This window comes from Momordica charantia (assembly GCF_013281855.1).
Source record: "Momordica charantia cultivar OHB3-1 chromosome 7 unlocalized genomic scaffold, Mcharantia_2.0 BLBB01000007.1, whole genome shotgun sequence".
Classification (NCBI taxonomy): domain Eukaryota; kingdom Viridiplantae; phylum Streptophyta; class Magnoliopsida; order Cucurbitales; family Cucurbitaceae; genus Momordica; species Momordica charantia.
In genome coordinates, this window is record NW_028275165.1 from 18046715 (window position 1) to 18067871 (window position 21157).

At 36.5% G+C, this 21157-nt stretch overlaps 2 protein-coding genes across 3 annotated transcripts; one reads left to right on the plus strand and one right to left on the minus strand.

Moving 5' to 3' along the window:
- On the plus strand, positions 1–12742 carry LOC111009620 (P-loop containing nucleoside triphosphate hydrolases superfamily protein). Of its 2 annotated transcripts, none has more exons than XM_022282760.2 (15): positions 1–490; positions 698–1120; positions 7341–7507; positions 7587–7781; positions 8062–8238; positions 8634–9019; positions 9462–9642; positions 10460–10582; positions 10656–10772; positions 11022–11126; positions 11288–11428; positions 11544–11609; positions 12088–12243; positions 12389–12470; positions 12548–12742. In XM_022282760.2, the coding sequence occupies exons 1-15, from the start codon at positions 328–330 to the stop codon at positions 12598–12600; spliced, it is 2535 nt and encodes an 844-aa protein (XP_022138452.1). In that variant the 5' UTR covers positions 1–327; the 3' UTR covers positions 12601–12742. The 2 variants fall into 2 exon arrangements, with proteins under 2 accessions (XP_022138452.1, XP_022138451.1); XM_022282759.2 differs by having other exon boundaries at positions 2–490; positions 7335–7507.
- Positions 12743–14068: 1326 nt separating this feature from the next.
- LOC111009621 (uncharacterized) lies at positions 14069–16633 on the minus strand. The gene is made up of 3 exons (XM_022282761.2): positions 15299–16633; positions 14810–14939; positions 14069–14585 (listed from the first exon to the last, which is right to left on the minus strand). Exons 1-3 carry the CDS (start codon positions 15447–15449, stop codon positions 14069–14071), a joined length of 798 nt encoding a protein of 265 aa, XP_022138453.1. The 5' UTR covers positions 15450–16633.
- Between the last annotated feature and the right edge of the window lie 4524 nt (positions 16634–21157).

Genomic DNA, 21157 nt, shown 5'->3' on the forward strand with positions numbered 1-21157 from the left:
TCATCTTCAGCGGGTTCTCTCTCAGCAGCCGCACTCCCTCAAATCGGCGCCGGAATCTCGTACGGCCGGAACCCATCACCCTCAACGCCCGGATACCTGGTAGCCCTACCTCAGACGTCGGCGACTCACGATCCTCAGACGGCTATGCGAAGCAGTTGTTCTTCAAACAAGTCTCTATCATCACTGTCCGAAAATCGAACCGAGCCGAAAACTTTTCACGCCTAATCGGTTCTAGGTTAGAGGTGGGTTGAATTGAAGCTCGATTTTCAATTTTGGAGGGATACTTTGATTCTCAGCTGCAGTGAGCGGTGGGTTTCGACAGACCCAATGGAATCTATGTCTTCTCAGATGTTGCAAAAGCGAAGGCCAAAGAGGAAGAGAACTCAGAAGGACCCAGAATTGGAACGTCTCGATTCACTCAAGTGGAACTCATCGATCCCTAGCGACGACCCTTTGTCTGCTTTCATTGGTTCTAACGAACTTGAAGGAGGTTCGAACTTATTCGTTTGTTCATCTGTATGATCTGATATTGATGTTTCGTTATATGTTTGTGCATACTAAATTAAGTCTGATAAGTTATTTTCCAATTTGTAGTTTATTTACTTTTTAGTAATTAACGGTTTGTTTTGTTTTTTTGAATGTATTGAGACTGAGAGTAAATGACACATGAATGTCTTATTTCAATCATGTACAATAGGTTTTCTTTCGCTCGAGGAGATTGACGAAGCTGAATATGGCCTGGCGATTCCTGAACCCGAAACAGTGAAACAGAAGTCGATATCAAAGGCTGGTAAGAATTTGAGGAAAGACGAGCACGACAATGCTGGCAGCTGTGGGGATGCATCGGGAGATGGGGATGATAGTAGCAAAAAGGAAATGGAGAATACGAAAACTGGCAAGAAAGGGAAAAAGGAGAAGAAAAGAAAGAAGAAAAAAAAGGTCATCAATGAAACCCCAACAGGGGAGGAATTTGTAGCTGAAGATATAGGTGGCAGTGACAGTGATGGGACCGAGACAGAGGTCGGGGATGAAATGGACGACGGTGATCATTTGGAGACACAGAAGAAGCAGCAAAAGAAAAAAAAGAAAAGAACGATGGAAATCGAGGAGTCAGTAACTGGTCAGTATTATTATCATATAAATTTTTGTGGAGTGAATATTCTTGGTTTGTGTTACGTACATTTGATCATTAGTTATTTGTTATGTATGATACACTGAGGAAAATATATTTCTATCATTTCTGTGTCCTCATGGTTAGTATTTGAGTATTAGTTATTTCACATTGTATCCACACAAAAAAACTTCACCGAAAAAAGTCGGGAGGGCTGGCTTTTCCAACTTCTATCCTCCTCCTGTCCTAGGTGTGCCGTTATCGACAAGCCAAGGGAGTTTAGAGAGCTCCCTGCCTCTCCCAAGTACTCACCGAGAATACAATCACCATTCAGAAAATAACTTTCATGACCCCCCTTCCTCTCTCTACCCTTAGATATACCCTCTTTGTGTAACTAACCAATATTCCTTATACCCGCATAACTAACGAATATCCTCCAAGGCCCACCTATGAGTGCGTAATGCACTTGTTCAAATTGTCTCTCTCTTTCTCATTCGTTTACGTTGATACACCTTAGTAATCTGGGGTCTATCACTACCCGCCCCCCAACAAGCCACAAGGTGAAAGTTTGGAAACTGGAACGCAATCTGAGCAGCACGTTCCCAAGTGGCATCCTCAGTAGAAGCATGCTCCCAATGAATCAGCACTTCCAATTCACCCGGTGTAGATGGACACTGATGCAATCCAAGCAGAGCAAGCGGCTGTAAGGGCCAACGAAGATCTGGAGTCAAATTCGTTGGGATCGGAAAGACGGGCAAATTAGGACCAACCGCCTTTCGTAGCAATGACACATGAAAAACGGGATGGATGCCGGCGGTCTCGGGAATGGCTAGGCGGTAAGCAACCTTGCCGACGCGGGACAGCACTTGGAGCGGGCCAATGAAACGGGGTGCCAATTTAGGGTGGGTATGGCGATACAAAGTCGATTGGCGATAGGGACGTAATTTCACATAGGCCCAATCATCGACCGCAAAAGAGACATCTCTTCTATGGGCATTCGCTGACGCAATCATCTTTTGTTGGGCCCGGTGCAAATGGTCCTTTAGTGTAGCCAGCATAACATCACGATCACGAAGTTGACGATCTACCGCACTGACGGCCGATGAATCAGCGGTGTACTGTAATAGCGGGGGTGGAGCCCGACCGTATACAACCTCAAATGGTGAGAGCATAGTGGCCGTGTGGCTGGCGGTATTATAACTGTATTCTGCCCAAGAAAGCCATTTTGCCCACTGGGTCGGTGTCGTCATAGCAAAACAGCGAAGATACGTTTCAACCCCTCGGTTCACCACCTCAGTTTGACCATCTGTTTGGGGATGATATGCAGTGCTATGCTTAAGCTTTGTTCCTAGGGAACGGAACAACTCTTCCCAAAAGAGACTCGTAAAGATTTTATCACGGTCTGAGACAATACTCCTTGGGCACCCGTGCAAACGCACAACTTCTCTCAAAAAAACAGCAGCCACTGAGAAGGCAGTAAAAGGATGCTTTAAAGGAAGAAAATGAGCATACTTGGATAACCGATTGACCACCACAAGAATGGTATCATACCCTTCTGATTTCGGCAAGCCCTCGATGAAATCCATAGAGATGTCTTCCCATACTCGGTCGGGAATGGGTAGGGGTTGCAAAAGTCCTGTGGGGGCCAAGGACAGGTATTTGGCTTGCTGGCAAATAGCACAATCAGCTACATAAGCCCGTACCCGTGCCTTCATCCCTTTCCAATACACCTCGCGCGCAATCCGCTGATAGGTTTTCAATGCCCCATGGTGTCCTCCGACCGGGCTGTTATGGAACTCCTGCAGTAAAAGGGGAATTGTAGGCGACGTGGGGGGTAAAACTAATTTACCTCGATAAAGGAGTAAGTTGCCCTTTAAAGAGAATCCCGTCGGATAATCCCGGTGCTCGAGTATAGCTTGACGAATGTTGGACAGTGCGTAGTCTTCGCTAACCTGAGTCTCAAATACGGCCATATTCAATCCATCAACGACGCTTAAGACTCCCAGTTCGAAAGCGGCCGGAAGGCGGGACAACGCATCGGCTGCCATGTTATCCAACCCACGTTTATATTCGATGACAAAATCGTAACCCAACAGCTTGGCCAGCCAGCGTTGGTACTCACCTGCGACCACCCGTTGTTCGAGAAGGAACTTCAAACTTTTTTGGTCAGTACGGACGGTGAATTGTCGTCCTAACAAATACGGTCGCCACTTCTGAACAGCAAAGACGATGGCCATTAACTCTCGCTCATAAACGGCCTTATGGCGATGCGTAAGTGGTAAAGCGTGGCTGAAATAGGCTAAAGGCCGTTGATTTTGCATCAAAACTGCTCCCACCCCGACACCAGATGCATCGGTCTCCAACACGAATGGTTGTGAAAAATCAGGTAGCCCAAGAACGGGCACATTTAACATTGCAGACTTTAACTGCTGGAAAGCTAATTCTGTTGCCGGATTCCAGTGAAACCCGTCTTTCTTTAGAAGCTGTGTCAAGGGAAAAGCAATTGTCCCATAATTAGCCACAAATTTTCGATAGTAACCTGTTAACCCGAGGAATCCACGCAACTCTTTAAGGTTGCGGGGTGAGGGCCATCGGTTCATTGCCTCCAACTTAATGGGATCAGCTGCCACACCATCTGCCGAGATCAAGTGACCCAAATACTCAATTTTGGAAACTGCAAACTGACATTTTTTAAGGTTGGCCACAAACTGATTTTGCACCAAAACGCTCAAAACTGTCTCCAAATGTCCCATGTGATCTGCCATAGTCACACTGTATATGAGAATATCGTCGAAGAAAACCAAAACAAATTTCCTCAGAAATGGTCGCAGAATGTCATTCATGACGGACTGGAATGTGGATGGCGCATTTCGGAGACCGAAGGGCATGACCAGGAACTCATAATGTCCCTCATGGGTACGGAAAGCCGTTTTATGGATGTCGGTCATGCTAACACGGATTTGATGGTACCCGGATTTCAAATCAATTTTCGAAAACACTGTAGCACCGAACAATTCATCGAGAAGCTCATCCACCACCGGAATTGGGAAATTATCTGGTAGGGTTACTTGATTCAAAGCCCTGTAGTCCACACAGAACCGCCAACTGCCGTCTTTTTTCTTTACTAATAGAACCGGACTTGAGAAAGCACTTTTACTCGGCTGTATAATTCCAGCCATCAGCATTTCTTTTACCAGACGTTCTATCTCGTTTTTTTGGAACTGGGGGTAACGATAGGGTCGCACATTGACGGGTCCAGCGCCTGGTAGTAATTCGATGGCATGGTCATGGATCCGTGTAGGTGGTAAGGCCTGCTGTGATTCAAAAACATGGGCAAATCGGTGAAGAACTGATCGGATGGACGAAGGTACTGCTGCCCATTGATCTCTGTTTGAATTCCCGTTTGAACCGATCCCGGCGCCAGCTAACGCACTGAGTTCGATAAGAACCCCCTGGTCATCCTGTCCAAAGGCCTTCATCATAGCCTTGAGGGAGACCTGTGATCTAACCAAGCTTCGGTCCCCTTGGATGTGAACTTGCCAATCGCCAATGCAGAAATCCATCACCGACAGACGAAAATCAAACTGAATCTTGCCCAACGTTTCCAGCCACGAAATTCCATGTATTACATCCGCGCTACCTAGCGGCAAAGGAAGAAAATCCTGGATAATCGTTAAATCGGAGATAGTTAGAAGCACACCTTCGCATATACCGGCTGCGCGGACAGACCCACCCGTACCAAGGACGACGCCGTACCCCGCGGACGATGAAATTGGGAGTCCCGTGGCGGCCACCACTTCTTCAGAAATAAAATTATGAGTCGCCCCACAATCGATCAAAATCACCACTCGTCGACCACGAATTTCGCCCTGTACCTTCAGCGTTTTCGGGGAGTTCAATCCAACCAAAGAATTTAGAGAGAGAGACCCCATTTCCGTCCCGGAAACCCCTTGATGTTCCTCAATCTCCGGTGGCGTTGCGGTCCGCTGCTCCATCACGTCCTCCACCGCTAATTCATCCTCTTGGAGGACCAAGACCTGTAACTCACTTTTCTTACAGCGATGGCCCGGTGAAAACTTTTCGTCACACTTAAAACATAAACCCTTCTCCCTCTTGCTCTGCAATTCAGCCGCTGTCAACCGCTTAAAGGTATTCATCGTTGTCGGTCCCTTTCCTGTGACATCGCGATTGAAAGAGATTGTCGTAGAAGAGGAACCAGGGTTTCGAGTCGGGTTAAGAGAGATGGTCCGCGACCCGTTTGAAACCGACCCGCTTGAGCTAGACCCGCTCGCTTTATTTGGAGTGATAGCCGCTGCAGATAATTTTTTTGGTCGGGCCGGCCCATTTACCTCAATAGTTTGGGCCAGAGCCATTTTTGCCTTCAAACCCACGGGTTTCAGAATTCGTAATTCACTCTGGATCTCATCCTTTAGCCCACTTACAAATTTACTCTCCAAAATCGTTTCAGGGACATCCCTAAGCGCCGCTGCATATTGTTCAAAAAGCCGCTGATAAGCCTTGACGGTGGTCTCCTGACGCAACACCAAAAATCTCACGTATTGATCCCCCTCATCCGGCGGTCGAAATCGTTCCAGCAATCGTTCGCGGCCTCTAACTTGTCCTTCTCCGTCAACCGATTCACAACGAAGTAGCGTTCCACCCGGTGTAACCAATTATCTGGATCTTCCCCTTCCTCCCCCTTAAAAATCGGTACCTCAAGCTTCCGCAAACGCATGTCGAACAAAGGAACTTCACGGACCCCAGGTACATGTGCACCCCCCTCTGTTTTTTTCTCTTCGATTTTTGATTCTCCTACCACAATCGACCTTCCTCCCACTAGCGCAGCTTCAACGATCATTTTCTGCTTACCCCTATCCGTATTAGTCCGTTCCGACGATGCCGAACCTTCTTTCTCCCGAAATAGTCCCTCCAATTTTTTGAACATTGAAATCATATCTCCTCTGATTTCCTCCACCTTAGAATCCATCATTCCCTCCATTCCTGTCAAACTCGATTGCATCTCTACTAACTTCTCTTGCATCTCTCCAATTCTTCCTTCGAACTTTTCTTCAACTTCATTAATCCTAGTGTCCATCCTGCTACCAACCATTCCCAAACCTGTCTCTGATACCAAAATTGTTAGGCCTCAGCCTCAATTTTATTTATCGACAAGCCAAGGGAGTTTAGAGAGCTCCCTGTCCCTCCCAAGTACTCACAGAGAATACAATCACCATTCAGAAAATAACTTTCATGACCCCCCTTCCTCTCTCTACCCTTAGATATACCCTCTTTGTGTAACTAACCAATATTCCTTATACTCGTATAACTAACGAATATCCTCCAGGGCCCACCTATGAGTGCGTAATGCACTTGTTCAAACTGTCTCTCTCTTTCTCATTCGTTTACGTTGATACACCTTAGTAATCTGGGGTCTATCAAATTCTTAGGAAAATACTTGGCTCCTTAACGGTAAGGAGCAACCTTGTCCTCACCATCGTTAAATGTTTGACAACTAAGAGTGAGAAATGCAAAAACATGGACTTTTAAAAAAAAATAATTTGTCAAATTTTCAACGGTGGTGAGGACAAGATTTGGTCCTCACCGTGAGCCAAGTATTTTCCAAATTCTTAAATGTCTATTGGTCTCCTAGCCTTGAGATTCCAAGAATGCATCTTGCAATCTAGAACCATAATTCACTTACCAACCCACACTTTTTATCACTAACTATAAATATCAGTGGGAATCTCGTCAATATTGGTTCCTCTCCTGCCATACATCCTCCCAGAATAGAGTTCTCGTCTCATTTCCAACTCTGATGGTAGAGAGCCCTCCACATAGTTTTCATTGTTTTGCATATACCACCTTAGACCCCTTCTTATTTCTTTTTCATACCACCCTGTTCCTCTCTTTCATGAATATTTTCAATGATTTTGAACCATTGCTACAGAGTCTCCGATTGAAGACTCCAAATCCATTTAGTTGGTAATGCCTCATTTTCCCTTCTTCGGTTGCCAATCATAATTAGGGGAGCCATTTTGTAATTTCTGTTACTTTCATTTGGATTGAAGCCATCTCCTATTGATTTTTTGTCCCATTACCAATTAACGACATGGTCTGGGTAAGATGTAATTATGCACAATATTGTTGTTGTTCTGATTAGCGAGACAATTGATGCATTGTAAGTGACTATTCAAAACTATATCGTAATGTGATTTGCTTTTAGATAAAGAAATCAAGGACGAAGTTGAAAATGATGCCGTCGATGAAGCTGAATATTATGCATGGAATGAGTTGAGACTCCATCCTTTGCTTATGAAATCAATTTACAAACATGGGTTTAAGGAACCTACACCAATCCAGAGAGCTTGTATTCCAGCTGCTGCTTTCCAGGGGAAGGTTAATTTTCTTCCTATCATTTCAGGGGTGGAAATTGGATCATGTTTTTCCAGTTTTTGAATTTTTGCTTATGTGACAGGATGTGGTTGGTGCTGCTGAGACAGGGTCCGGAAAAACACTAGCTTTTGGATTGCCTATCCTACAACGTTTCTTGGATGAACAGGAGAAATCTGGAAAGATGTCTGAAGAAAAGGGAGTGGATGAAAAAAGATATTCTCCCAGAAGTCTTCTACGGGCTCTTATTATTACTCCTACTAGGGAACTCGCTCTTCAGGTGATTGTGATTCCTATATCCGACACCCATGGTAATCGAATTTGTTTATAGTGGAACGTGTGGGAGACAAAACATGTTAGTATTACTCCTACGGGCTCTTAATTATTTTTCTGTTATAAATATAATTCTATATTAATTTTTTTATTTTGGCATTTGTAGTATGAAAATGAAGTTTATGGATCTATAAGTAAACGGATTGTTAACCCATCTCGTTTTCTTTGGAATTTTGTATGGCTTGAATGTGGGGTTTAACTCCTCCTCTTTGGTCTTCCACTACCAGGTAACTGATCATCTTAAGGCAGTTGTAGTAGGTACAGATATCAGGGTGGTTCCAATCGTTGGTGGGATGTCTACTGAAAAGCAGGAAAGGCTTTTAAGGATGAGGCCAGAGATTGTTGTTGGAACTCCAGGGCGTTTATGGGAGCTTATGTCGGGAGGAGAAAGACATCTTGTTGAAGTGAGCACTTTATGATACTTGTTAAACTTGTCAATGCCTAGTAATTAAAATTAGAGAAGTCCTGTTTTTTCGTTTTGCTAATCTTTTTGACTCCATTATGTATTATTTAAGCTCATTAATCATCTTACTTGTGCGAACAAACTTCATCAATATGTTTCCTTTAACTCCATAATGTTGTGGTTTATTTCCTTCATATGATTTTCTTTTCTGTTTCAATTTTAGTTGATTTTCTCTTCCTGTACCAATTTTCAATTATTTCCTCTTCTCTATTAGCCTTCTATATGTTCAGTGCTTCTTTAACCTATCTAGTGGTAGGGAGTGGGCATGGTGTAAATATGATCACCAGCAGCATGTATCGTTGGTAATATTGACACTCTTCAACTTTTCTGTTTCAGTTGCAGGCATTGTCTTTCTTTGTACTGGATGAGGCTGATAGGATGATAGAAAACGGGCACTTTCGTGAGTTGCAGTCCATAATTGATATGCTTCCTGGTACCAATGGTTCTACAGAAAATTCACAAAATGCAGAAAACTCTTCGGCAGCTCCAAGTTCCCAAACAAAGAAAAGGCAAACACTTGTCTTTTCTGCTACACTGTCATTATCTTCTGATTTCCGTAAGAAGCTAAAGCGTGGATCAACGAGACCTAATCAATCAGGGATGGATGGTTTGAATTCCATAGAAGCTCTATCTGAGAGATCAGGGATGAGACCTAATGTTGCTATTATAAATCTTACAAGCACATCGGTTTTGGCAAATAACCTTGAAGAATCATTTATAGAGTATGTACCTCTTCATCTGATTTATAGCATTCTCTAACTCTTCTATTATTTCTATTGAAGATTTCATTTATTTCATATACTAGCACAAGGAATACTCAAAACGTCCGCTAACTGTCTGCATACTTTTATATTCACCCTATAAATTAAGTTTTGTGGTTAAGGAAGACTGACTCAGTTTGCATCGTCCATATAGTAAGGTGGCTAAAACTATTTTCCCTCTCATTTCTAAGCTTTTAAACAACAATGGCTTCTAGCTGTATGTCTGTACATCTTATTGACAGATCATAATTACATTAATTGAACTGTTTCTTTGTTCCAAAAGTTATATTATTTTTTTGGTATGTCATACTAGCAATGATGGTTATGCTTTTTGAATTTTCTCTGCATTGTTTAACCCTCCTCCAGTGGAGGTGGAGCATACTGAATCATGACCTACTTTCAGATGCAGGGAGGAAGACAAAGATGCTTATTTGTATTACATTCTGTCTGTTTATGGACAAGGCCGCACAATTGTTTTCTGCACATCCATTGCTGCATTACGTCATATTGCTGCTTTGTTGCGCATTGTTGGCGTCAATGTTTGGACTCTTCATGCTCAAATGCAGCAACGAGCTCGCTTGAAGGTAAGCGTATCATTTAGACAACTAATATCTGATAAAGGCCTTTCAAATGTGGGGGTGCTGAGATGACAAGAGCTATGTGTTTTAGGCCAAAATTGCTTTTCTATCATTTCATTTCAATTTCTTTATAAGAAATAAGTATGTCATTGAAAAAAAGTTTGAACTAGAAAAACACTCCAAGTTGTGGAAATTATTGTTCGTATAGCAGGAAATTGTGGGAGTCCATGTTTCAAAGCTTTGGACGCTCCTTGTTTTTTGACTTTTCAGCCAAAAGTAATATCCAGCTTGTTACGTGGGCATAGGCTTTAAAAGAACAGCAAAAATATTGTGGATTGTTGTTGTCAAAGAAATACTTTTGGGGCATGTAGACAGAGGAATCATGGAATATTTGAAGGGGTCAACAGTTAGGCTGGGAGGAAAGAATGAAACTTATTGGATGTTATGAAAATTCTTGTTATGCTCTTGCTATTTTAGTGATTATCCTTCTAATGCAAACTATTATAATTGTAAATTTTTTGTAACTTCCCTAAAGATAATTTCATTTTCACATTTCATTTTAACTTTTCAAAATATCAATGAAAATTTGGTTTCTGTTAAAAATTTGTTAAAAAAGGTTTGGGAGAAATCTTTCTGCATGTCTAGTATCTTAAATTCATAGAAATCAAAGTCGGTTTTTCCCCCTTTCAATTTCAGGTTTAACATATCCTTTGCATTTAACATTTCAGTTTCAGGTTGAACATATGCTTTGCATTTAACATACATAAATTACTTTCATCAAAGCTATAAACTCAGAGACGTTTTCTATTTTTGTTTACCCCAGGCAATGGATCGTTTCCGTGGAAGTGAAAATGGGATACTCATTGCCACTGATGTTGCAGCTAGAGGCCTCGATATTCCTGGTGTTCGAACTGTTGTCCACTACCAACTACCACATTCAGCTGAGGTTAGTAAGACACCATCTAGGATGTTTAAACTTCTTATGTATAAGTGTAACAAAATGTTTTATTTGGAATCAGGTTTATGTTCATAGAAGTGGAAGAACTGCTAGAGCTTCTGCAGATGGATGCAGTATTGCGTTGGTCTCGGCCAGAGAAACTTCCAAATTTGCTTCTCTGTGCAAATCATTCTCAAAGGTAGCAAATCTAAAATGATTTTTATACTTCCAACAGGCATGAAATAAATATTTTTTAAAAAATTTACTTTGACTATTTGCTTTGTTTTATTAACTCTTTTTGCCCAACTTAAGTTTTAAAGTAATAGTAGTTTCCAACATGAGGCTTGTTTAATTTCTGTAGCCGACTTATTTTTTGATAATCAACATTAGCTATAACATCTTTCAAGCAATCCTACTTATCCTTCCTCATTTGCTTCTGTTCTGTTAGGAAAGCTTCCAGCGATTTCCTATTGATAGTTCATACATGCCAGAGGTTCTCAAACGTTTGTCTCTTGCACGCCAGATTGACAAGATTCTCCGAAAGGATTCTCAGGTAAACATATCATAGTCCCATGCCTATTTATTGTTAACATATGGAAATTTGTGTCGTCACTTCTCAGTTTCATCTGCTTGTTCCTTATTATGGCAATTGGTTGTCCATTGAAATTTATTTTCTGGTCGCTATGAGTTCAAAGCAATGTTTCTGATTTCTAGGAGAAGGCAACAAAAACCTGGTTTGAGCGAAATGCAGAGTCAGTGGGATTAGTTGTAGATAACAATGACAGTGAAGAGGAGAGAGCAAACAATTTTAAGCTGAAGAAAGTTGGCTCCACTCAGTTAAGGAAGTTGCAGCAGGTATTAACCGACATGCAATGGATAATTTTGCCCTAAAACTGAGTGATATAGTAGCTATGTTCAATACCATAGCTTATTCTTCCATTCATTCATAACTTCTTATTACTAATTGCAGGAGCTCAATAAGCTGCTTTCCCATCCCTTGCAACCAAAATCATTTTCGCACCGTTATTTGGCCGGAGTAAGTACCTACTAATACCGTTAAAAGTTCAACCATTAAATTTTCTCCATTTTAGTTTTGTGGATTTTAGGATTCTCTTTGTGCGAAATACTGTAATATGAATGGATACTTTGCATCCAGAGAAAAAGGCCCACTAAGTAAAGAGAGGAAGTGGGAGGAAGAAAAAAGACTGCTGTTTTGCAAGACAAAAAACTGATCATAAATTATAGTTTTTAAAATCTCATGAAAGCTGGAAGGCTTTTCTGTAATTCAGTTCTTGATGCTCTCTCTTTTTTATACATTTCATATTACCAATTAAAAATCTGTTTCTTGAAAAAAACCTATTCATAAAACATTTTTGGCACAAATAATTTCCTAGTTAAATGGTTGCACAAGTTTGAACAATTTCCGTTTTTGGCTGTTGATTGACTGGATTTGCTTTCTAAAAATTTCTTATTTTGGAAGATACATTGACCAACATTTCCTCATTGCTTATCAGGCTGGGGTTTCACCTCTTTTACAACATCAATTTGAAGAACTGGTCAAGCAGAAAGGGACCGTTCAGGATATGGGAGATAACAAAAGAAGGAAGCTGGGTGTTATTGGTCAAGATCTTATCGAACCGCTACAAGCACTTCGAACCGGTGGTCAGCAGGTAATGTCTAACATTTTGTGGTTGGAACAGTTTTTTCCCTTGCAAATCAGTTTTCTTTAGGCTGCAATGGTTAAGGGTAATTGATCATCTGTTAGATTTGTCACAGCAAAGTTTCAACTTTTCTAGTCTTTCTTCCTGTCAACAGGTACATATGGATGCAAAAGAGATGGCTGATAAACGAAGGAAAGTGGAGAGTTCTAAGAGAAAGAAAAAGGAGGAGAAAAAACGTATGCTACTAAAATCTTTATTCAACTTGTAGGAAATCTACTCGCACGTTCCTCATAGTGCAATTTCTTTCTTGCAGGCTTGCGTGATCAGCGAAGAAATCGACGGAAACAAATGAAGGGCAAGATTTAGAGGATCAATTGTTCGGGTAATCTGTGTACTAAAGTTTATTGAGCTAATGATATAGCATTCTATGATAGTTCGAGTCTTTTGGTCTGATTTTTTATTTTGAACAAAGTTTTGGTAATCTATAAGGGGGTCAAAATTTTCAGTAGAGATGTGTGCAGATGGAAACTGTTGGAAGTGTAAAATCCATAGTTTTCAAGTCACATCTGAGGCAGATTTTCATCCTGTCATCAAAGGAATTTTGATTTTGTTACCTCAACGTTTGATTTTTAAATTAAAAATATATTTTTGATACCAAAGTGAATGTTGGAAAATAGCTTCTAGGACAAGCGAAGGATGGAGAAGAATGTATGAAATTAATGTTTGTAATGACTAAATTGTCCTTAAAGAGTTTTTGCGATTTTTTAAGTCCACCAAAAATAGCATATTGTTTTTATATAAATAGAAACTTGTTCTTATGAAACAGTAAGAAACTTTTCTGAGCATGTTTTTCGATTACATTCGACTCTGCACGCCTGTGTTAATCTTGAGGAGTAATCGACGAACACACGATATAACATCGAGGTTTTGTCAAGATTGCTTTCAAGGTAGTGGCTTCGTCCACGACACAATGATCTTTTTCCATCTAAATCCTCTTTCAATTCCTACCATTAATACCTTCTCAAAATTAAATTAAATTTGGCCATTAATCAGTTTATAAATTACAGAGAGTCAACCAAATTAACCTGTAAAATTATCATAATAAAGCTCCATAAAAATACTTGAACATTTGACTTTAAAATCGAACAAAGACAATACATATAAAAATGAGAGCTTGAGGCTCCAAATAATATCACTTTCTTATCCTAATCTAAGGTTCTCTTACTAAAACATAGTGATAAAACATGACATACTTCCTTTGTACTAAAGATAAGAAATAGAAAAGTCAAACATCACTAAAATTAAATGAAGTGACAATAACATAAACTAATAATAAGTGGGTGTAAAAGTACCATCATTTCTAAGTCCCATTGAAGACATGACTTCTATGTATCCCCAAGTTGTCGGACAACTCATTTCGTATGTGAAAACAGTTTCTATCTTTTGATTCCATCCTGATCAAGTTTTGGTCGATAATTAATGTCAAAATATTAATGTATTGTTTAAAGAGTCAGCATCGTCTTATCCTAATATGGAAAGGACAAAGTTCATGTGATAGGTTGATTAGCAACTTTTACTATCACTAGTGGTCACTTGCAAAATCTAGTTGATTTTAGTTTTCCTTATTCAAGATTCAGATCTCCTTTATTTGTATATATTTTGTTAAAAAAACAAAAGAAACATCTGCAAAATAATGCCTTAAATGAACTTTTGGACAATAGCAAATCTGCTTCCCCTTTTTATTACCTAAAAGTATAATAATAGTTCACAAAATAAAGTTTAAGGCAAGATTTGGATTTATCTTCAGCACTTTTACAGTGACAACTCCAAGAAGTCAACAAAAGGGTTTGACTAGATTGTGTCCATTAGCTTTGCCTAATGCAGAACTTAGTGTGAAATTGCCTTGAAAATCCTCAAAGTTCCACAGAAACCCATCCCATAATTCCTCCATGGAAGTTGCCTCGGGCACAGACAGCAGGAGGCTTCCTGGCTGGTCATGATGGTCAGTTATTTGGGAATTGAAGTTACTCATCAAGCCCATACAAGATTCTTGCCTTGTTTGAGTCTGAGAACTATTTACATGTTCTGTTTTCATATGAAGTTGTTGGTTCAGTTGTTGTTGCTGCTGCTGTTGTAGGAGTTCTCGTTGTTGTTGTTGTCGTAGTAGGAGCTCCCGATATTGTTGTTGTCTTTGTTGTTGCTGTTGATATTGATGCTTTCTTAGGAAGCGAGTATTTGGCTTTTCGCTGAAGTTGGAAGGTACTTTTACCTTTTTCTTGAAATGGGTCCTCCAATAATTCTTGATTTCATTATCAGTTCTTCCTGGCAAGCTTCTAGCAATTGTAGACCACCTATAGTGTTACAAAATATAAGGGTCGTTTTTTAGCTACTTTTAATGAAGAAAGTGATGGATAAATGTTTGATGAGACTTTCCCTTCATCTTCAAGTATGATATTGTCAACTTTGACGGATCGTCTACATGAATTTAACTTCTTTAGAGGACTCTTGTTAAACTTTGGACTTTGGTTACACCCTTAAGAAAGAGAGATTTAGAGAGATTTAAAAAGGGAGTTACCTGTTTCCCCATCTAGCATGAAGCTCTTGAATTATGCTCTCTTCATGTGGGGTTATTTGTCCTCTCTTTAGGTCCGGCCTCAGGTAGTTTACCCATCTCAACCTACAACTCTTGCCATTCCTTTTCAATCCTGAAATGCACCAAGAGAACTCATGAGAAATAGGCACATGTTTGGCTCAAAAGCTTAGGAAAATGAAAGAAAAAGAGAGAAAAATGAGGACCCAAATCAAGGAAAATGCCAAAGAAAAAAAGTGCAGAAAGGAGAGGGAAATAAATACTCAATCTAAAGCATAGGAAAGAGAGGAAACAGATGCTTAATTTAAAGGAGTAAACAAAACTCCCTACCATGCGAGATATTAACGATTCATCAACCTGCTAGTCCTTTTTATGAGGCATAAACGGGAGAACTTATCCTAAGTCGGTCAAATTTTCGGGTACTGAATCTAAACGAACGAGGGGTTGTTTTTTAGGTAACTTTATAAAAAATACCTGCAAGGTGAGCCACAGAGTTCCACCTTCCTTCACCATGAACTCTCACATACTCAATCAGCAGCCTGTCTTCTTCAGCAGTCCAAGGCCCTTTCCTCCATCCCTCTTCCTCTACTTTGCCCCAACCAAAATGGCCACCCATCATCATCATTATCTTCTAAAACTTTAGCTTAGCTCTTCCTCTCTCTCTAATTTATGCCTCTAAATATTATGCAAAGGATCTCAGTTCTCTCTCTCTTACAGATTTCTATGACATATCGAGTTAATATTTCCCCATATTTATATAGTAACTCGTCGTTTTTTAGTTCTTCCGATCCTTTCTACTGTTCAAGTTATAGTGATCATCATCATCTTTGAAACAACATTATAAAATGACATAAAGATCTTTATAAATATTTTATTATGTATTGCTCTTTTCCCCTTTTTCTAAACTTCATCTCCTTTTTGGGAAGGTCTAATCTTATTCTTCATATTAAAAAAACAACCCATTTGATTATTATAACCAGTTTTTTCATCTTGCTTTTAGAAAAATATTATAAAGTGATGAGCTTGGAGTCATCTAGATTATATATAGATTCTCTCCAAATTTTTTAACCCTGGAAAATGGTTTTGGCCTTAGAAGTTGAAAGAGATTGCAATATCTTTATCAGAAAAATCCATAGATTTTTCAAGTTCAGAAATGGTTCTATCATTCTTCTTAGATCAACCTTTAACTTTAGAAGCATTTTGAAGACTTTGTACTGTTTCTAAGACAGTTTTCTTGTTTTTGTTTTCATTAATTGGCGATCATTTTGAAGACTGTACTGTTTCTAAGACAGCTTTCTTGTTTTTGTTTTCATTCATTGGCGATCGGTTGAGACTCAAGCGAATAACTTTCAGCACTCCTTTTGTTTCTATGAGAACTTTTCCGGAGTTGGCCTAGTAGTCATTGAGGTCCGTGAAAAATAAGAAGTTATGTGCTCAATCAAGGTACCCGTTTAAGATTCAAAATCCTATGAGTTTTTTTATACAACTAAATGTCAGAGTTCGATAGTCGTGTGAGTTTAATCAAGATGACATGGACTCTCAAAGACTTTCAAATATGTTAATTTAGCTTATATCAACCACACGAACCATTCAATTTTAGGCTTTTATTAGAATTACATTCTTGTATACTATTTCTCGCATGAGACGTTAAACAAGTTCTCTCGCCCATTAGTGGGCAGACGACAGCTATAACTGATCTAAAAATGGTTTTAAAGAAGTTGAACTGATGCCAATAATACACAAAAGGAAAGGACAAACCTTGGAGATGCCAAAGCATTAGGTGACATGAAAAGTCCAATAATAATACTAATAAATGAAAAGAAAAGGATTTTTATTAAAAAAAAAAACATCATAGGGCCACGTAAACCCCCTCCCTACATTTTTAATTTAGACAATAAAATTTTGAGTAATTAAAAAATAATATTAGTTTGTGAGTGGATGAACTTTTTAACATGAAAATTACTGGATATCCAATGAGATTTCACCAACTGTTTGCTCTAGGGGAGATGACATGTGCAATCTTCATTATATTTTCATTTAATTATGATATTTTTTCATGCCATTTTGAGTATTTTGAGACATTAAAATAAATTCATTTGGGCACGTGGCATTTTCTCATTTCAGTTTATGAGAGAGGAAAATGGATAATTTCTTTATTCTTTTTTCTTCATGAAATAGTATTTTATTTCTGGAAAATTGTTAGTTTTTTTTTTCTTTTTTTTTTACTAAATTTGAAATGAGTTACTATGAATGTGATATAACTCTTTTTATCATGCTACCATATTTGTAACTCTTTTTTTTTTTTTCAAGTTTAAGATGAGAAATTTGAACTTATAACGGATCATTTAAATTATTATTTCTATTTATTTGAGCTAAAGTGGGTTGAATATGACCCTATGAGATTTGAAACTATTAATTTTAACTTTATCATTTTCAAAATATCTTTGGTCAAAATCAAATCCCTATTCCCTAAAGGGTCCCTAGCTTTGAATTAAATGAAGTTGCATTTCATTAAAAAACTAACTGCTCAAAAGAAAAGAAATATAATAATATTCCCAAGAGATTACTTTGGAGTTGCTTGGAAATTGTCTGTAGCAAACGTGTTATGCACAAAACCAATACTATATGGAATTTCACCAACCTTGTCCTATTTTAATATTTATAATTTATATGCTCTAGATCCCTACATTAACATTAAAGATTAAAATCTAATAGCGTCCGTCAAAATCGAGCATAGCTCAATTGGTTAAAATACATATCTCTGACTAAAGAGGTCATGAGTTTGAACCTCACGGTTTGTTTGATAACATCTTTATTTTCGATCTGCTGTTCCTAAAAATTTTGGTTGAGAATTCAAAAAATACTTTTTTAAAATAAAAATATAAAAAAAGACACAAGTTTAATTAGGGTTTAAATACTATTTGAGTATTATAGTTTTTAGTGACTGTAGTTTCGAAACGTTTATTTTAGTTTCTGTATTTTCAACTTTTGCATTTTTAAAATGTCAAATTTTTGTCCATCCGTTAAATTTTTTGAAATGTAGCTATGAAATGTAGCTATGATGGACCAAATTTGTCGCTTTTTAAAAATACCGAGACCAAAGCAGATACGTAAAATAAACGTACAAAAACCAAAAGTAGAGAGACTAAAATAATAAAATTGTAATCATAAGAGATTTCTATCTTTATTTCAATCTTTTGAGTTAGTTGTTGTAGTCTAGAAAACTCATTAAGATGAACAAGCCAATAATTTAGAGAATTATTTTTTCTAAAAATTACAAAAGTATATATTATATCTCTAATATATGCAAGGACATTATTGATCAACCTTTTAGTACGGACAATGAAGAACAAATGGATTAATTTGCCTAATAAAGGGAAGAAGAATAAGAAGAATGTAGCAAAAAAGTTGATATTGATTAACAGCTAAGCATTCTTTTGCTTAATTAATTAAAAAGGAGAAATCCTTGAATTCTTTTAATCTGGTCATATTTTATTACATAAAAACTTTGTATTAAATTGTCTTTTCCTAGTTGATTAGGATCAAAATTACGAGATGTTGTAGGGTTAAAATAAGCATTAAACTTTATTATATTATTAAAATCGAAGTCCGGCAATTCTTTTAGTACAAATATGTGGGGGTTGAGAATTCGAATTCATATCCTTCTAGTCGAATATAAATGTCTTAACCCACTTAGCTATGTTCAAATTAGCTGTTTTTATGGCATTTGATGGGGTTTAGTTTCAATTTTGTCCTTACAATTTTAAATTCATCGTTGGTTTGTTTCTATCATATTTGAAGACGTATCACGTTTTCTATTTATGTGCCAATCAATTAGTGTTTTCGTTATTTGATATCATGCTAATTTAACAAAGGTTTGTAATAGATATGTATTACTTCTCTCATTGCCAATTAGGATTCTTAACATGCCAGTAAAGATCGTGGTCAGAATTCTTTAAAATATAGTTACTTTTGATAAATTATAAAGACCAACTAATGTGAACAAAATTAATTAATAATTTTAAGTTAGGTTGAGAACACAAATCACATGGGATTGCCAAATTGTAGATTGGGAGACTTTGTAAATGGAGTTGACCATTGCTATCAAGGAAGGTAAAAAGTTGTGGAATATCATGACTAATTAATTTTGATGATTTTTTTCCTACCTTTTTTTTCCTTTTAATCTTAGATGCCAAAATTTGTATTTTTTAAATTTTCATATTCCACATTTTTTAGTTCTAAAAACAAAATTTTATTTTCTAATTTATTTCAACTCGATACAACCAAGTATCCTATATTAACACGTTATATTCATAAGTAGCATTATTATCATTTTTTTTTAAATAATAAGTGGGGTTGGAGATTTGAACGCATGACCTTAATCAGAGATAGATGCCAATAAAATTATCAGATAAGCTGGTCAAACAAATTTTAATTTAATTAACTAAATACTTATTAGAAATTTATTTTTTTAAAATGATACTTCACTTACACTTTACAAACTCGTCAATAAATATACCTACCAATATTCTTTTTATAATCGATATCACAATTTTATGTCGTTGACTCGAACATGATATCAAATAATTAATGTTTTTTTTTTAATTTTTTCTTGAGCACAATGAATGAAAAAAAGCTAATATTTAAGGCAACTAATTCGAAAACATAATAATTGGTTAGGGAGCATTCGTGCAAACTTTCACTTTCATAGGGAAAGAAGATCAACAAAAGCTATAATTAATTGCAAAATTAGACCAAAAAGAAAGTCATTTTTGTAATTTAAAAACAAGTTGCCAAACCCCACTAGGTTTACTCCTTTGACTTCTCTATTTCAATTAATTTGTTGTTATTATTATTATTATTTTAAATTGTTATGATTTCAGAATTAAGAAACAAAATCTACAATTTTTAAAATAAATTAAGTGAAAAAAACATGGATTTTGGTTTTTAAATAACCACTAGAAATAAAACTATTTTTTAAAATGTTCTAAACCTAAAACTAATTTTAAAAATAATTTTAGAGATTTGCAAATTGAGTAGGATTTGTATGAAATCTCAAACTTTTATTTATAATTGATATCCATTTTTATATCGTTTGACTTATTTTTTCTTCAGCACCATGAACAAAAGAAACTAATTTTTATTGGAAAAACCAAATAATTTGTGAGAGAGCATTCATGCAAACTTTCACTTTCATGGGAAAAAAAAGACTTCTCCATTTTAATTATGCTGGTAAATAATTATTTTTGATATAATTTATATTATTTATTATTACATTTATTTTTTATTTTAAAATTAATTACTAAATCGATAATTTTCCGACTAAAAAAAATTATAGTAACACTTAATATTTAATATAAAACAAATTATGAGATAAGTTCATCAAACAAACTTTAATTTTTTTAATTTTGATTTTTTTTTAGGAAAACAAACTTTAATTTAATTAACTAAATACTTATTAGAAAAGTATCATCTTTGAAATATTGAAATTCTAATTTTTAAAAATAATTTTATTTTCTTCTCCCACACTTCTAAATGGGACTTTTTGAAAATTTTAGGTATTTTTCGTAAAAAATTAGAAAAAACAGGAGAGTTTGAAAACAGATGAAACTAGAATGAAATTTTATAGGAATGATTTTATTTTATTTTAATTTAATGTAATTTAATTTATTTATTATTATTATTATTATTATTTGTGATTTTGATTCTGAAAACAGATGCTTCTTTGAATTTTTTGGTGCAAACACTGCTTCTTACTTTGGGTACGTTTTTTTTTATTCTGAAAATTGAAACTAAAATGAATATTTATAGGAATTGTGCTGGAAACTAGGAGAATCAATATTTTATTAGATTTGTGATTTAATTTTTAAGTTCTTTAAAATTAGTTGTTGGTTGTTTTATATTTTAATTATGATTTTTTATTATTATGATGTTATTTTCGTACATGATTTTTTATTATGTGAAAATTTACATTCATATTTAATTTTAATATGAATATAATTTATTATTATGAGTATGATTTATTATTATAGGTATAATTTGTGTTGTAAGTAGGTATGCTTTTTGTTTTTTTTATTTATGTATTTATTTATTTTTTTTGAAATGGGTATGCTATTTGTTAGTATGTTTGATTTTATATTTTAATTTATTTTTAGCATTTATGAAATATATTTAACTGAAAATTTAAAAATAAAAAAGTATTAAATCAATACATAATTGAGTTTTAAATTTTAGATAAAATTACGAAATATGAATTTAAAATAAAAATTTGAACATGATCGACTAAAATTCAAGTATGATAAGAACTTCACTATTAATTCAAGTAAAATTACG

Bases quoted from the DNA above. Each gene is read 5' to 3' on its own strand.
- LOC111009620 (XM_022282759.2), top strand. From the start codon at position 328: ATGGAATCTATGTCTTCTCAGATGTTGCAAAAGCGAAGGCCAAAGAGG. The intron at 9,020-9,461 runs GTATGTACCTCT...ACCTACTTTCAG, and splicing joins CTTGAAGAATCATTTATAGA to ATGCAGGGAGGAAGACAAAG. The intron at 9,643-10,459 runs GTAAGCGTATCA...TGTTTACCCCAG, and splicing joins AGCAACGAGCTCGCTTGAAG to GCAATGGATCGTTTCCGTGG.
- LOC111009621 (XM_022282761.2), bottom strand. From the start codon at position 15,449: ATGATGATGATGGGTGGCCATTTTGGTTGGGGCAAAGTAGAGGAAGAG. The intron at 14,940-15,298 runs GTATTTTTTATA...GGTGCATTTCAG, and splicing joins CTCTGTGGCTCACCTTGCAG to GATTGAAAAGGAATGGCAAG. The intron at 14,586-14,809 runs GTAACTCCCTTT...GTAACACTATAG, and splicing joins CATGCTAGATGGGGAAACAG to GTGGTCTACAATTGCTAGAA.